At 48.3% G+C, this 16632-nt stretch overlaps 1 protein-coding gene across 2 annotated transcripts in view; it reads right to left on the bottom strand.

Moving 5' to 3' along the window:
* Positions 1-16294, bottom strand: part of TAPT1 (transmembrane anterior posterior transformation 1) — a 129591-nt gene extending 113297 nt beyond the window's left edge. The window contains exon 1 of one of the 2 annotated variants that reach the window (XM_068277773.1): positions 16056-16294. In XM_068277773.1, coding sequence (XP_068133874.1) covers positions 16056-16185 — 130 coding nt within the window. In that variant the 5' untranslated portion in view covers positions 16186-16294. The remainder of the gene's footprint in view (positions 1-16055) is intronic. The other variant, XM_068277781.1, reaches the window with a different exon arrangement.
* Between the last annotated feature and the right edge of the window lie 338 nt (positions 16295-16632).

Here is a 16632-nt window from a genome sequence, read left to right as displayed (position 1 = left end):
GAATCAGGAGACTATGTGAAAGGGAGACCTTTTGGATATTTAAATTGGATGCCCTGAGTCCGAAGGGCCTCAATGAAGGACTAGAGATATCCACATATTTGTGACCTGTTGATTGTTGTGTAGAGGTTTAAGTTATGCCAAATATGAGGTTCGAGCTATTGATTTGATTCTCTTTTTCTTCTTTTCCCTCCAGCATCCCCCTAGTAGCAGTTCTTAACACTAGATGAGGGTGGTGAGTATGCTCCATAATAGGTCCTTGTCCATAGTAGGTCGTTGCCCTGCCCCCTACGTAGAAGCCCAAATCCCTGAGCTCCCTTTTCCCCCCTTTCCCCCCCCCCCCTTTCTTTCTTTTTCCCCCCCTTCCCCTTCCCCTTTCCCTTCCCCTTTTCCCCATTTTCCCCAGTGATCCACACCCTACAGTTTTTCATATGGGCAGTTATTAGTCTGATACCAGCAATATTGATCTAACTAACCATCATTCATCCCCCATGTCAGTTGCTTTTTACAACCAAAACGCCCAGTGATTTATAATCCACAATGTATATGTGTTTCCCATGTCTGCTGTCTTTTAACAATGGGAAATGCCCCTTCCTGAAAAGGGATATATGTATGTAAGGAAGGAAGCTTTTATGAGTGTGTATAACCTGAAGTATAGAGTGTGTAGAGTGATAAATGTCACTTATGGTTTTTATTTATTTATCAGCAACCATTAGTTGAGACATATGTATAAGTTTGCATTACTTATGTTTGTAGTTTCAAAGGTGGAGGATGACGCGTTGAGCGGTCTAGCACAAAAATTGCGTATCATGGTTTTTCTAGCTCCATGACGCGAACTGCCCTATGCGCCCCCCCTCCCCCCTGTTGCATTTCCCACCATCCAAATTTATATTACTTTTAATTTTTATAAGCCGATGGGTTCAAAATCCATTCACTAACGGAATAAAAATGATTTTAATTCATATATTTTTTAAGTTTGATACGGAGGTTGGGAGGTTGTATAACACAGCTTCTCTTCCACGCTTCCGTAACTTTGTTTACTAATATGCCGCCTGGGACGCATGCAACTTCCGCGTTCGTTTGGGTGGCACACATTGGTGAGTTCAATAAAGTTTTTTGAAAGTCTATCACTATGGCAACAACACAGCGCAACACTATAAGTGAATGCCTGTATGCGTGTGACGCCATCTGACGAAGGCGCAGAGCGCCGAAACGCGTCATGACGTCACACGCCCGCTGATTCAGCCATACCCACCTCACAGCCGGACGGAGCCCAGACGATCGGGACTCGCGCTGCTGGCCACGGCGCGACATCCTCCCCTGTTGAAGCGGTTGGCTGCCCGCTGACAAGCGCGTACACTCATATGTTTGTGAGTATAAACTTTCTATTTTAATAAACCATCTTTTAAGATTAATGCGCTATGGCGCGCTCCTCCTTTTTTTGATTGTTTTGCCCAAGTTACCCTGCCACGGAGCGTCGCAGCGCATGACATCTTAAGAGGAACACATCTCTAAAGTGGTCACCGAGGAATAGGAGCGCAAGAGTCCTCTTTCCGAGTTTGCCCATGCCTGTTCTAGAGCATACATGTCAAACTCCTGCCCCCGGGCCAAATCTGGCCCTCAGAGCCATTACATTTTGGCCCTCAAGTGGTTTCCCCACTTTGCATTATGTTTGCCCACTATAGACCACTAGGAGAGCTATATTGGAGGTGAAGCCCTAGAACACCAGGGAAGCCATACGGGAGGGAGGGGGAAAGCACTAAACACCAGGGAACTGTATAGGGGAGGGGGCCATCTGGGAACTTTATGAGGGAGAATGGTGCCCAATAGACATCAAGATTGGCCCACGACTAGGTCACTAGTGTACAATTTCGGCCTGCTTTGTATCTGAGCTTGACACCCTGTTCTGGAAAGTAACCACTAAAGGTGCGTACACATGTCATTGAGATTGGTCAAATCGGGCGTGTGTACAAACGGTCGTTCAGCTGATAACGCTGATTTTGACGGATCCGCTTGGCAGATTGTTTAAATCCAGTCTTTTCAGCTGAATGATCATTTGTACACACGCACAATTTGATGTCTAAACGACCGGTCTGTTGGAAAAATCAGATGTGTGTATGTACCTTAACTGTACTAATTTAGATTATAGAGGCAGTGTAGTTAGAGGGTTATTGAAGCTTCCATATTTATTTTAAACAATACCAGTTGCCTGGCTGTCCTACTTTTATTGATAGACCTGGGACAAGCATCAGGCTCAGACTGAAGTCTGACTGGATAAGCTGCATGCTTGTTTCAGGTGTGTGATTCAGACACTACTGCAGCCAAAGAGATCAGCAGGATAGCCAGTCAACTGGTATTGTTTAAAAGGAAATAAATATGACAGACTCCATAACCCACTCAATTGAGGCGTGCTTTAAAGTAAACCTGTAATGAAAAAAACAGGCCATGGGGGGCACTTACCTCGGGAGGGGGAAGCCTCCGGATCCTCATGAGACTTCTCCCATCCTGGCAATCCAGCGCTGGAAGCCCTGAACACCAGGGAGGTAAATACCTACGGCAATCCAGCGCAGACGCAGTAGTGGCTTTCCCATTGGGCTCAGGTGGAAATAGCCACGCCCAATTGGATCCTCTCCTGCGTAGGCGACAAGCCTGCAAAGTAGAGCAGACCCGATTTAGCTCGACTACTTCTGCGGGAGCCCATCGGAAAGACGCGCCTGCGCTGGATGGCTGTAAGAATATTGCCGTGCCCGCGCACAGCTTGTCGGGGTACTTCTTGTGGGAGCCAGCGCTGGACCCCTGAGGCTACAGAGGAGAAGGGGAGCCTTATTAGGATCCTGAGGCTTGCTCCTCCCAAGGTAAGTACTGTACCCCATAGGGTTTTATTTTGGTTTTTTTTGTTGCAGATATACTTTTAGGAAATATGAATAGCATATCATTAAAATAAGTCTCTATCTTCATACAAAAGTAGATAAATCTGATGGTCAACTCACTGCCCATACAATTATATGGGCCTGTTCACAGTACTGTGCTGTAATGGATCACGTTATACTAACCCGCTGCAAGCAGGCTTTGTATTACAGTCTATGGCCAGTCTCCAGTGCAGTTCACATTCATAATAAAGCTCGGTACACACTAGGTACGGTTGCAGAACGCAATCCGTGGTCCGGGCTCCGGTTTCAAAAACCGGAACGCAAACAGATCCATGCTTCCCTTTTGCAGCATATGTTTCCAGTCCGTTTGCGTTTTAAAAAACGTGCCCCCAGCCCTGGCCGTGGAGGAGGGGCGCTGAGCTGGAGGGGTATCAGCCAGGAAGGGGGGGCAGCAGGCACAGCAGCGGGGGGGGGGGGGGGGGGGAGGTCGGATGCCCCTCTCCCTCACCTGGGTCCCCCCTGTCCGCGCTCCCCCTTTAGCTATTTGGGAATGCAGCGAGCGGGGAAACAATTACCCTCCTTGCATTCCACCGCTCGCCGCATGACCTCCTGCAATGCCGCCCTCTATACTTCAGTGGGCAGCATAGCAGGAAGTCACGTGACAAGCAGAGGAAGGAAGTGGGTAATTGCTTCCCCGCTCACTGCTTAGCTGGAGGGGCAGCGGGGACCCAGGTGATTGGGGGGGGGGGGAGTCCTTTGTTGTATTGTATTGCCCTTCATTGCCTACGCGGGTATCCGGGCTCAGTGAAAATTTTGCAAATCTGGACTCTCCTTTCATTTTTTCAAACCGGATCCCGTAGATCCGTTTTTTAAAGTGTGTGAAGTCGGCTGCTATTTTTATCATTTGTATCCGTGGCTCCGGATTGGTCGGGGCCAAAAAACTGAGCCACGGAGCCGTTTTTAAAATCATTGTGAACTGACCCTAACACATTAAATCATGTGCGTTATGCAACTGACCACTCTGAACCTAGCCTCAAGGCGCAAAATATTTCTGCAATTCTGCCCAATTCCAGAGATAAAACTAAGCAAACCAGACCGGACCAACAAAAATCTGCTGTCTGCAGCAATGTAGGTAAAATTCTGTTAATATTATTTGGTAATAAAACTAATGGCTATGAGTGTACCCACATGTAGACGTAATATAAAATCATTGCCAACTACAGCCATGGGCAGAAATGCCCCAAAGAATAGCAGTGATTGCCAGCAAACAGATTACCGGTATAAAGCAGCTTTGATTTCTATTTTGTAAAAACGAAATATTAAATTAAGATTGCAAACTAGTATAAATATTGCAGCAATATCTAAAATAAATATTGAATAACTAAATACACTGCCGCGCTGATTTTTTTTTTTTTTTTTTAACAACCAAATTCCAAGTAACAAAAACCACAGCATCAGCATGTTTGACTTTTCCACAGAGGGCACCAACTATTAACATTTATTTGAATTTGCCACCAAGAAATCCTTAATCATGTCTGATCATAACAATCATTAACTGCCCCGGTTGGCTTCTCCTTTTTTTCGGGTGCTGGAGGCAGCACTATCACTTTGATTATCTTTGGTAAAGTGGACCCAAATTAAAAATACAAGATTTCAGAAATAAAATCTATTTTCTAACTTATAATAATAAATAGCAGCCTTTTTTCAGCTGCATAATGACAAATATAAAATATTTTACATGTATTGGAGGAACCCCTTCTTTCCTTTCATATTGCTGGGACAGAATCCGGCAGACTGGTGGAGGAAAACAAAAACAAAACACAGGCTGCTACTGATGATGTTGTGTGAGATTTCACATAGACGACGCCCCTGTGAGAGAGGGTAGCTGATGACAAACACACCCATGATCTAACACCTCCTACTAAGCTCAGAAGTAATGGCTGCAACCTGTATAACCCTAGTTATGAAAAGAGAAGGGTGACTGAACATGAATGCATTTTCTGTATTGCTTTAAAAAATAAAATAAAAATGGGCGAATACACCACATCCTTACACATAGCGGGGCAGCTGTGAGCAGATCTCTGAAGTTTGCTATACACATGATGCCACTTGCCCCACAACATTTTTACAAATTAGGTATGAGACTTACAGAGCCCCCATTCTTATAACGGAGTGACGCAGGACTGCATGTACAAATTGCAAACATATATCAGGGCTGGACAAATCCCAGGTAGCAAAAGCTTCTTAACATTACAGCTAGTGCTGCTAGGCATACACTATACCATTTGTGTCTGATCAGGATCTTCCACATAATGATTGCTTAGTGCCTGGGAACACACTAGGCAGTGCGGGACAGTGCAACTAGAAAAGGCTGCAGTAAGCCAGACCACATTAGAACAGGTATAGGAACTTATAGGATAGAAGAAATAAGGCTGAAAATTTTGTTACGAAGTCTCTTTAACCTCCTTAGCGGTCTGGACGAGCTCAGCTCATCCATTACCGCCGGAGGGTGCCGCTCAGGCCCTGCTGGGCCGATTTTGCTCAAATAAAAAAGGAGCACACGCAGCCGGCACTTTGCCAGCCGCGTGTGCTACCTGACCGCCGCCACAGCGCGGCGATCCGCCACGTGCAGCGGCGAAAGAGGGTCCCCCCAGCTGCCCGAGCCCAGCGTAGCCGGAACAAACAGTTCCGGCCAGGGCTAAGGGCTGGATCGGAGGCGGCTGACGTCAGGACGTCGGCTGACGTCCATGACATCACTCCGCTCGTCGCCATGGCGACGAGGAAAGCGAAACAAGGAAGGCAGCTCATTGCGGCCTTCCTTGTTACTTCTGATCGCCGGAGGCGATCAGAAGTACGCATCGGGAGCGCCCTCTAGTGGGCTTTCATGCAGCCAACTTTCAGTTGGCTGCATGTAATAGTGTTTTTTTTTATTAAAAAAAAAACCCTCCCGCAGCCGCCCTGGCGATCTTAATAGAACGCCAGGGAGGTTAAGACAAGATTTCAGCAAAAACCCCACCATTGCAACTGCTGTGCACTGTCAATCAACTACAAACCACAAAGCCATGCAAATGTTGTGTTCCCTTGGGCTTTTGCAGGCATCGATCAAGTAAAGAATGGGCAATTTAGATAAATACTGAATCAATACTTTGATTGTAGTATCGATTTTAAATGAAAGTTTTCATGGGTTTTTTTAGACTTTGTTTACATTTACCCCCCTCCCCCGACGCTAATTTTCATAAGTGGAAATGGCTCCTAAAATTTGACAAGGCTGATCCCTCAAACTCAGGGATACATATCCTAGATAAATTGAATTGATCGATAACTAACCAATGTTGATAATTTACCACCTTCCCCACATGGCCCCCCCTGCATATTAGATCAGATCTAAGCAGATATCTGTTCTAATATACCTCTCCCCATCACAGCCACCAGGGATGGTCAATGAGATGCAAATAATTCCAAGTTGATGCAGAATTAAGGGGCCCGTACAATGGCCGATTTCAGCCATCGATAGATACAGGCGGCAGGAGCAGCTCAACAGATTGTGATCGGTTTCAGGCTGAAATCGATTCACAATCTGTTTGCAGTTAAGGCAGCCATACGATCCCTCTCTGATCAGATTCGATCAGATAGGGATCTGTCAGCTGGTCGATCTAATGGCAAATCGACCAGTGTATGGCTACCTTTACAGTACAGTATATCTACTCCCCTAAAAACTTCATCTAAGCCCCAGGGGAGTAGATATCCGTAACTCTGCCACAATCGCCACTGTGCGCGCGCTCTCATGTGCTCACGCACTCGTGGGGGGCGGCGCTGTGCATATGACCCTGTCAGCGCACTCTGCCACAGGGTCGTATGTTTGTCATTTTTTGCGTTACGGTGGGATGCAGCAGGGGCATCGCATCCCCGCCACAACAGAGAACTGTAAGGCTAGGTTTCCACTTGTGCGTTTTGTGTCAGTTTTTCTGCTCAGAAAATTCGCATAGATTTTAAAACTAATGTCAATGCAGCCGTTTCCACTCTATGCGAATTTTCGTACGCCTGAAAAAAATCCGAGGTCCTGTATCATTTTTTCGGACATCGCGTACAATGCTTTGTATAGGCAATGCGAATTTTCACGTTACTTGCCCGAAAATTTGCATTAGATCCATGGTTACAGGAAGTTGTCAGCAGTCATGACTAAGCTGTTACTAGGCAGATTATGCATATGTAACCAATGCGAATTTTCACATAAAAACGCGTACAAATTTACATGCGAATTTTCACCAATCAGAAAAATCTAATACGATTTTTTGCAGGCGAAAATGTAACGCTACAGTGGAAACGTAGCCTGAAACCGGCCTTAAATGTCTCAGGTTTTTGCTATGGTTGCAGTTTGATACAGTTGCAGGTAAAAACTAGGTGCCAGCTGGGTGAATAATTTGCGGCTCCTAAAGCTACATACACACTTCAAAGATTAATGAAAGAGCACAGACCAATCTTACCCCCTTCCATGTAGTATGAGAGCCATACTCTACACACAGTCTATTCTATGGCGCTGAACTCCCCATCAGATAAAAATCTTTGCAAGATGCTGTATACAATGATGCTGTACACATTTAAAGATCAGCTCCTGCAAAAGATCAGCTTCTGCAAAAGATCAGCTCCTGCAAAATGCATTCATAGTTTATATCTGCAGATCTCATACACACCTTGCAGTGTTCTCCCCAGGCTCTTTTAGCCGAGTACTCCACCTGGCTAGTTTTGATGAGCACCCGGCTGTCATCGGCTCACCTCCTCCTATGCTGTAAGCAGAGTTGGGCACAGAAGCACCGGCCCTGCATTCTCTCATATTGCCCCACCCGGCTGGAAAAAAATTCTGGGGAGAACACTGCCTTGTTTAACAGACATTCATCTGCAGATCAGATCCACTTGGATGGATCTTCAGATCTGCAGGTGATAGTCAAATCTGCAGATGAATGTCTGTTAAACAAGGTGTGTATGAAATTTGCAGATATCAGACTATGAATGCATTTTACAGGAGCTGATATTTTGCAGATACAGGTAGTCCTCGGGTTACGCATGCCCGACATACAAATGACCCGATCCTGTCGCGATGACGTCATTTCCACATGGGGAAAGTTTGAAGAAGCGGCTTCACACTTCCCCCGAGTGCCAATGCAGGTCCCCAGCAGTGTTGGACGCCGAACCGAGTCCAACGCTGTCTGTTGTACGCTCTCTGCCTCCTGCCCCCAATAGCCGCATACAGCACCGCTAGATGCAGAAACCATTTGCTTCCTGTATGTCAGAGGCACAGATGGTACAAATAGAAGCACAGGGGAACAAATACAGGGTTCAAACAGAGGTGGAGACATGGAGGTGCACAGGGGGGGGGGGGGGACAACGGGCACTGAAGAGGACAATTAGGCACAGGGGAAGAGAGGGGCACATAGGGGGACACTGGAGGCAACGGAGGGTACATGGGAGGCAAAGGGGACAGAGATAGCACAGTGTTCCGACTTAAGAACGGATTGAGCTTAAGAACGAACCTACAGTCCCTATCTCATTCATTAACTGAGGACTACCTGTACTGATCTTTTGAATGTGTAAAGTATCTTGCAAAGATTTTTATCTATTTATTATTTATTTATTGTATTTATAAAGCACCAACATATTAGAATAGACTGTGTAGAATTGGCTGGATAGTGTAATGGTTAAGGGCTCTGCCTCTGACACAGGAGACCTGGGTTCGAATATCAGCTCTGCCTGTTAAGTAAGCCAGCACCTATTCAGTAGGAGACCTTGGGCAAGTCTCCCTAACACTGCTACTGCCTATAGAGCGCGTCCTAGTGGCTGCAGCTCTGGCGCTTTGCGTCCGCCAGGAGAAAAGCGCGATATAAATGTTTTGTGTGTAGAGTGTGGGTCTCTTAGGGCTGGTGCACACCGAGCGGCTTTTTTCAGCGGCTGCAGATACGCTTGGTCAATGTATCTCAATGGGATGGTTCACACCAGAGCGGGAGGCGTTTTGCAGAAACGCATACTCCCGGGGTGAGGCATTTTTTGGATTGCGGATGCGTTTCTGCCTCCAATGTAAAGTATAGGAAAAACGCAAAACGCTCTGAAAAACGCCAGTTCAGAGCGGTTTTGCAGGTGTTTTTGTTACAGAAGCTGTTCAGTAACAGCGTTTACTGTAACAATATATGAAGTCTACTACACCAAAACCGCTGCACAAAACCGCAAAATGCTAGGTGAAACGCTACAGAAAAATAAGAAAAAGCGTTTCAAAATCTGCTAGCATTTTGCGGATCTGCTAGCGGGTTTTGGTGTGCAAACATGGAAGGTGGTAAAATTGGTCTGTGATCTTTCATTAATCTTTCAAGTGTGTATGTAGCATTACATGAGGCCGCCAATACTAAGCAAATTCCTAACCAGCAGGATGAAATTTGTGAATTTCAACTCCATCTTTTTACTTGCCAACTTCTGCATATTAAGCTTATTTCAGAAATCCAGCATCAATCCAGGAAGCAGCCGTATGCCACATCTGTTGCAGCAGTGCATCTGCAGTCACTGCAGAAACTCTCACATGCCACATCATTCATGCAGCAATACCCCCTCCAAGGATGAGACAGGCTGGCATAACGTTCCTTATTTAAGCTGTTGAGGAACTACAAGTCCACATTCTCACAACTGGCTAGGCCTTGTGGAACTTGTATTGCTACATTTGGCAGTCTTCAGGTTTCCTCAGCATAGTCTGGCAGCTGTGTTACAAAACATTCAATCCAATTAGCTACCTGCTGAGCTGCTCATTATTGCCATTTTTAATCACCAATGAAATGGTTCGCTTGGGGCCTCTGCTAAAATGCTGACACTGAGCCACACCACTGCTGCCTGACAGGAATAGTGCTAGTGGGTGAGAGGCCCCCAAAGGTGAACAAAGACCAGCATAACACAGGCAGATGAGGGAGGGAGTCAGGTGCTGTGATTCCATCCCTGACAGAGGTTACCAGAAACATAAAGAGAGCTTTCTGTCACCTATTCCACCAACTCATTCTAGCAGATGTGTTACCCACCCATCCCTGCTCACAGCTGCCAACACAGCTATAGCTTTTTCTAAAGTTCTCACCCAGCTGCATGTCATTAGGGATGGTCAAAAAATGTCCCCAGAATTCCAATTTCCGAGTTTTCCGATTGGAAATTGGATTACTGAGTGGAATTCAGTATACAGAAAACTGAATTCCACAGAACGCAGACATGTTAGAGTCAGACCAATCACAGAACCCAGAAGCATTGGACCAATCAGAGAATGCAAATTTTTCTGCAGCATTTGGTTAACTGTGGTAATTTTACGGTGGACACACCCTACAATTTTTTACATATCTGTTCAATTTAAGAATTGCAATCCATTTTTCTGACTGATTGGGCTCTATTCTCAAAGAGCAAACATTTCCGCAAAATGTTACCGCTATATTTCCGCCAGCGGTAAACTCCGCATTTTTTCCACATTCACTAATATTTTCCGCATGTGGGAAAAAAAGATGTGTAAACAGCCATTATTCATGCGGGAATGATGCGGTAAAAAGGTCGCATGAAAAAGTGTTTAAAAAAAAAAAAAGTTTAAGTCCAGCAAGCACAGCCCTTAAGCCTCCAGACTTCATTAAAGTCAATGGGATGCAAAATATATCACCTACTACTTGTAGGTGATAAAAAAAATCGTTAAATAACGACGAAATGATGCGCCTGAACATTTTTGAGAATTGATTTTTTATTGCGGAAAATACCGACTTTTGCGGAAATTTTTTCGCATGAATCCCGCACTTTTTCTGCATGCGGAAAAAACATGCGGAACATTTTGAGAATTTCAACTTGCCGGTATTTTGGTCGCAAACTTCCCGCATGTACTTTACCGCATGCGGGAAGTCTTTGAGAATAGAGCCCATTGTAACTTTAAAAATATGACCAATGTACTACACACCTATGTTCAATAGCAGATTCCATGCTTATAATTAACTTTATTGACAGACCCCCCAACAGAAAGACACTTTTCAAAAAGCGATAATATAAATCGTAATTTGGCATTTCCAACCACCCCCACTCAACACGCCATCATTCATGCCAACAAGCAGCTTCTCTATATCTACATGCTGATCATCAGCTACCCTATATGAACACTTCAGTCACAGCCAACCTAACTCCATCTGTCAACCCAACAGTCTTTCATTCTGCTGTAAGTCATACTAGTTCTGTATTATCTTGTCACTGTTTAGCCAATCGGTACCATCCAAAACTTACAAGATTCACCTTAAAGAGTAACTGTCAGGCTGCAAAAGCTAATTTAAACCTCTATTCTCCTGTGTTAAACAATTTAGAAGAAAGCCAAAAAAGGCAATAATGAAGTTAAAAATCTCTCTCACTTTGATTTTTACTGAATAGCAAGGCTCTGTATTCCCAAGCTCCTAAGGAGGCCGGCAGGCTGCATAACAGATACTGCAAAGCATGCTGGGGCTGCTTCTTCTCTCTACTGCACTCCCTTGGTCCTCCCCTTCATTTCCCTATCCCGCCCTAAGGCTGCTTTCACAGTCAGAAGTTACAGGCTCATTTTACAGCAGCTTGTATCTTGCAGCCCAGCTCACAGCACTGAAAAATCAATGTGCTGTTCACAGGTCACATGTTCAGTTAGAGTATACTCCATGAGTCCACTATTGTTCCTAGCCACATGGCTAATTAATATTCACTGCACAGTAGTGTTGTCCGGATCATGAACCATTAGGATCTTTGATCCGGATCTTTTTTGTGAGTCGAATCATCAGGAAGCAGGGTAAGGGAGGATATTACATCACAATTGGCTTCATACAAGACAGTCAAACATGGAACCTGCCATGAGCTGTCAGCAGCATCAATCTCTGCAAATACTATATAAAAATTCTGTGAAATCCAAACGTGGACAGTGAAATGCATATGTAATGCAAGTACAGCCAATATTTAGCTACTGATATATGTGTTTTTTTTCTCTGAGACCCTATACCTAACAGCTCCTCTTTAATAGTCAATATATACGGTAACATCCAGGGCTGTGGAGTCGGTACAAAAATCTTCCGACTCCAACTCCTCAGTTTATGAAACCACGACTCCAACTCCGGGTAACCAAAATGGCCTCGACTCCGACTCCTCGACTCCAACTCCACAGCCCTGGTAACATCTAACTAAAGCATGGCTATACCTATCAAACGTAACTTCAGCCATATCTCTATACTCACCTACAAAAGTTTGCTTTCCTAAAAAACAAACTTTTGTTTTTCTTAACATCTTAGTAAGGGGGCTTTTAGGACCATTGTAGTCCCTTACACACCCCAATGAGTTCTGGGTCACCATGAGCTTGCTGGTTAGTCTGTGCCTCTCGGATTTACAAGCCCTACTCCATAGAGCCAAATTAATCCATGCCATGCACTGATGAGGATCAAACAATCCGAAACAGTCTGTATGCATGTTGGATTATTATGGCTCTGTACATATTAACAAGCTGACACATCATTGCATTCCAGCGGTTCTGGAGGTGTGTTTAGCTTCTAAGGGTACAATGGTTAATTTGCATATATTCAGCAGTGGTGCTTGGGAGACATCTCGAGCTCACTCCAACCTGAATTATCGCAAATTCTTTCTGTTTTAGGAAAGCAAACTTTTGTTTTTCTTAACATCTTAGTAAGGGGGCTTTTAGGACCATTGTAGTCCCTTACACACCCCAATGAGTTCTGGGTCACCATGAGCTTGCTGGTTAGTCTATACTCACCTACATAACACAACTTTGAAATTCCTCCCATGACTAACATTTACCAAGATCCATCCTGCCATATATTCCATGTACAACCCCCACCCCGAAAACGTCCTTGAATTCTCCAATCTACCATATGGAACCAACATGGTTCACTTACTCATACTTTCCTGCTATCGCCATGTTTCTTGCATCCAGTTACAGTGCTATCTCCCCTGCACCACCATCATTCATATGGACCTGATCCTTTCTGCACCCACATGTCAACCAAATCTCTACCTTCTCTCCTGCAACCCCAATATTTGCTGCATCCGCATGTTGCCAATTTGATTCCTACAGCCACTTGCCTCCACTATTGTCCCTTAAACCCACTCTTATGCAACCCTATATCCTCCCAGCACCTGTCGCCCACTTCTTCCCTGCTCTGTCCTGCAACTCCTGTCACCACTAGACCCTGCAGTCATCCCTATCACCACTATCCTTCCTGCACACAATGCCATGCCTATCCCATCACCACAATCCTACCTGCACACAGCTGTCACCCCTATGCTCCTGAGAACTAACCTTCCTGCATCCATCCCCTATCCCAATTATCCTTCCTGTACCTGGCTGTTACCCCCATCTCTTCTGCACCCAGCTGCCCCCCCCCCCCCCCGCATCTCCCCTTATGCTCCCGGCTGCCAACCCTCCACCTCTCCTGCACCCAGCATCTCCCCTTATGCTCCAAGCACACAACTATCATCCCCACCCCTCCTGCACCCAGCATCTCCCCTTATGCTCCAAGCACACAACTGTCACCCTCATCTCTCCTGCACCCAGCTGTCACCCTCATCTCTCCTGCACCCAGCTGTCACCCTCATCTCTCCTGCACCCAGCTGTCACCCTCATCTCTCCTGCACCCAGCTGTCATCCCCATCTCTCCAGCACCCAGCTGTCATCCCCATCTCTCCAGCACCCAGCTGTCATCCCCATCTCTCCAGCACCCAGCTGTCATCCCCATCTCTCCAGCACCCAGCTGTCACCCCCATCTCTCCAGCACCCAGCTGTCACCCCCATCTCTCCAGCACCCAGCTGTCACCCCCATCTCTCCAGCACCCAGCTGTCACCCCCATCTCTCCAGCACCCAGCTGTCACCCCCATCTCTCCAGCACCCAGCTGTCACCCCCATCTCTCCAGCACCCAGCTGTCACCCCCATCTCTCCAGCACCCAGCTGTCACCCCCATCTCTCCAGCACCCAGCTGTCACCCCCATCTCTCCAGCACCCAGCTGTCACCCCCATCTCTCCAGCACCCAGCTGTCACCCACATCTCTCCAGCACCCAGCTGTCACCCCCATCTCTCCAGCACCCAGCTGTCACCGCCATCTCTCCAGCACCCAGCTGTCACTGCCATCTCTCCAGCACCCAGCTGTCACCCCCATCTCTCCAGCACCCAGCTGTCACCGCCATCTCTCCAGCACCCAGCTGTCACCGCCATCTCTCCAGCACCCAGCTGTCACCCCCATCTCTCCAGCACCCAGCTGTCACCGCCATCTCTCCAGCACCCAGCTGTCACCGCCCTCTCTCCAGCACCCAGCTGTCACCCCCCTCTCTCCAGCACCCAGCTGTCACCGCCATCTCTCCAGCACCCAGCTGTCACCCCCATCTCTCCAGCACCCAGCTGTCACCCCCATCTCTCCAGCACCCAGCTGTCACCCCCATCTCTCCAGCACCCAGCATCCCCTGCCGCGGCGGCCACAAGCTCACAACAGCCGTGTCTCACCAAACACAACGCGTCATCACACGGCGACAGCTCCCGGCTGCCAACCCTCCACCTCTCCTGCACCCAGCATCTCCCCTTATGCTCCAAGCACACAACTATCATCCCCACCCCTCCTGCACCCAGCATCTCCCCTTATGCTCCAAGCACACAACTGTCACCCTCATCTCTCCTGCACCCAGCTGTCACCCTCATCTCTCCTGCACCCAGCTGTCACCCTCATCTCTCCTGCACCCAGCTGTCACCCTCATCTCTCCTGCACCCAGCTGTCATCCCCATCTCTCCAGCACCCAGCTGTCATCCCCATCTCTCCAGCACCCAGCTGTCATCCCCATCTCTCCAGCACCCAGCTGTCATCCCCATCTCTCCAGCACCCAGCTGTCACCCTCATCTCTCCTGCACCCAGCTGTCACCCTCATCTCTCCTGCACCCAGCTGTCACCCTCATCTCTCCTGCACCCAGCTGTCATCCCCATCTCTCCAGCACCCAGCTGTCATCCCCATCTCTCCAGCACCCAGCTGTCATCCCCATCTCTCCAGCACCCAGCTGTCATCCCCATCTCTCCAGCACCCAGCTGTCACCCCCATCTCTCCAGCACCCAGCTGTCACCCCCATCTCTCCAGCACCCAGCTGTCACCCCCATCTCTCCAGCACCCAGCTGTCACCCCCATCTCTCCAGCACCCAGCTGTCACCCCCATCTCTCCAGCACCCAGCTGTCACCCCCATCTCTCCAGCACCCAGCTGTCACCCCCATCTCTCCAGCACCCAGCTGTCACCCCCATCTCTCCAGCACCCAGCTGTCACCCCCATCTCTCCAGCACCCAGCTGTCACCCCCATCTCTCCAGCACCCAGCTGTCACCCCCATCTCTCCAGCACCCAGCTGTCACCCCCATCTCTCCAGCACCCAGCTGTCACCCCCATCTCTCCAGCACCCAGCTGTCACCGCCATCTCTCCAGCACCCAGCTGTCACTGCCATCTCTCCAGCACCCAGCTGTCACCCCCATCTCTCCAGCACCCAGCTGTCACCGCCATCTCTCCAGCACCCAGCTGTCACCGCCATCTCTCCAGCACCCAGCTGTCACCCCCATCTCTCCAGCACCCAGCTGTCACCGCCATCTCTCCAGCACCCAGCTGTCACCGCCCTCTCTCCAGCACCCAGCTGTCACCCCCCTCTCTCCAGCACCCAGCTGTCACCCCCATCTCTCCAGCACCCAGCTGTCACCCCCATCTCTCCAGCACCCAGCTGTCACCCCCATCTCTCCAGCACCCAGCTGTCACCCCCATCTCTCCAGCACCCAGCTGTCACCCCCATCTCTCCAGCACCCAGCTGTCACCCCCATCTCTCCTGCACACAGCTGTCACCCTCATCTCTCCTGCACACAGCTGTCACCTCCATCTCTCCTGCAAACAGCTGTCACCCCCATCTTTCCTGCACCCAGCTGTCACCCCCATCTCTCCTGCACACAGCTGTCACCCCCATCTCTCCTGCAAACAGCTGTCACCCCCATCTTTCCTGCACCCAGCTGTCACCCCCATCTCTCCTGTCCCCAGCTGTCACCCTTACCTTCACTTCACCCAGCTATCACCCCTAGCTTCCCTTCACTCAGCTGTCACCCACTTTACTTCCTCCACCCACCTGTCACATCTATCCTCCCTCTGCTGTCTGTTCTTCCCCTCCTCACCTGACAGGTTGGAGTTCCTCCCCTCCGGGCGCCTCTTGTCAGTCCTCTCATAGAAGCCCAGAGTCTCCGCCGTTCTCTTCCCGCCATCCTCCTCCTTTTCCTCTCCGCTCAAAGCCGCCGCCTCCGCCATCCCCTGCCGCGGCGGCCACAAGCTCACAACAGCCGTGTCTCACCAAACACAACGCGTCATCACACGGCGACAGCTCCAGCACTGCTGCCTCCCAGCTACTCTTCCAGGTGGAGAATGGGGCAGCGAACATTGTGGGCGGAGTCTGGAGCCCTTAGACTCCATGTTGAATGTGGTCAGCGTGCCCATAGTTGGGTGGGTGACGTCATGCGTATGATAAAGCCAACGACAAGGAGCTTTCCAGTCATTTGGCGCGTGGGTCTTTGTTGTCTGATTTTCATGTGCTGCTGGGAATTGTCAGCAGCCAGTGACAAAGATTATGCCTATGTTCTATAAAGCCTGTGTCAGGAGGATAAAACTCCAGTGCCCTGTTTTACTTCCACTAGGCACAACTAAGAATACCCCCCAAGAGCACTACGGGGAAAACCTGTAAAATTTAAAATATGTGCA

This window comes from Hyperolius riggenbachi, chromosome 1 (assembly GCF_040937935.1).
Source record: "Hyperolius riggenbachi isolate aHypRig1 chromosome 1, aHypRig1.pri, whole genome shotgun sequence".
In the NCBI taxonomy this organism is placed as follows: Eukaryota; Metazoa; Chordata; class Amphibia; order Anura; family Hyperoliidae; genus Hyperolius; species Hyperolius riggenbachi.
This window is presented reverse-complemented; position numbering and strand designations above follow the sequence as displayed.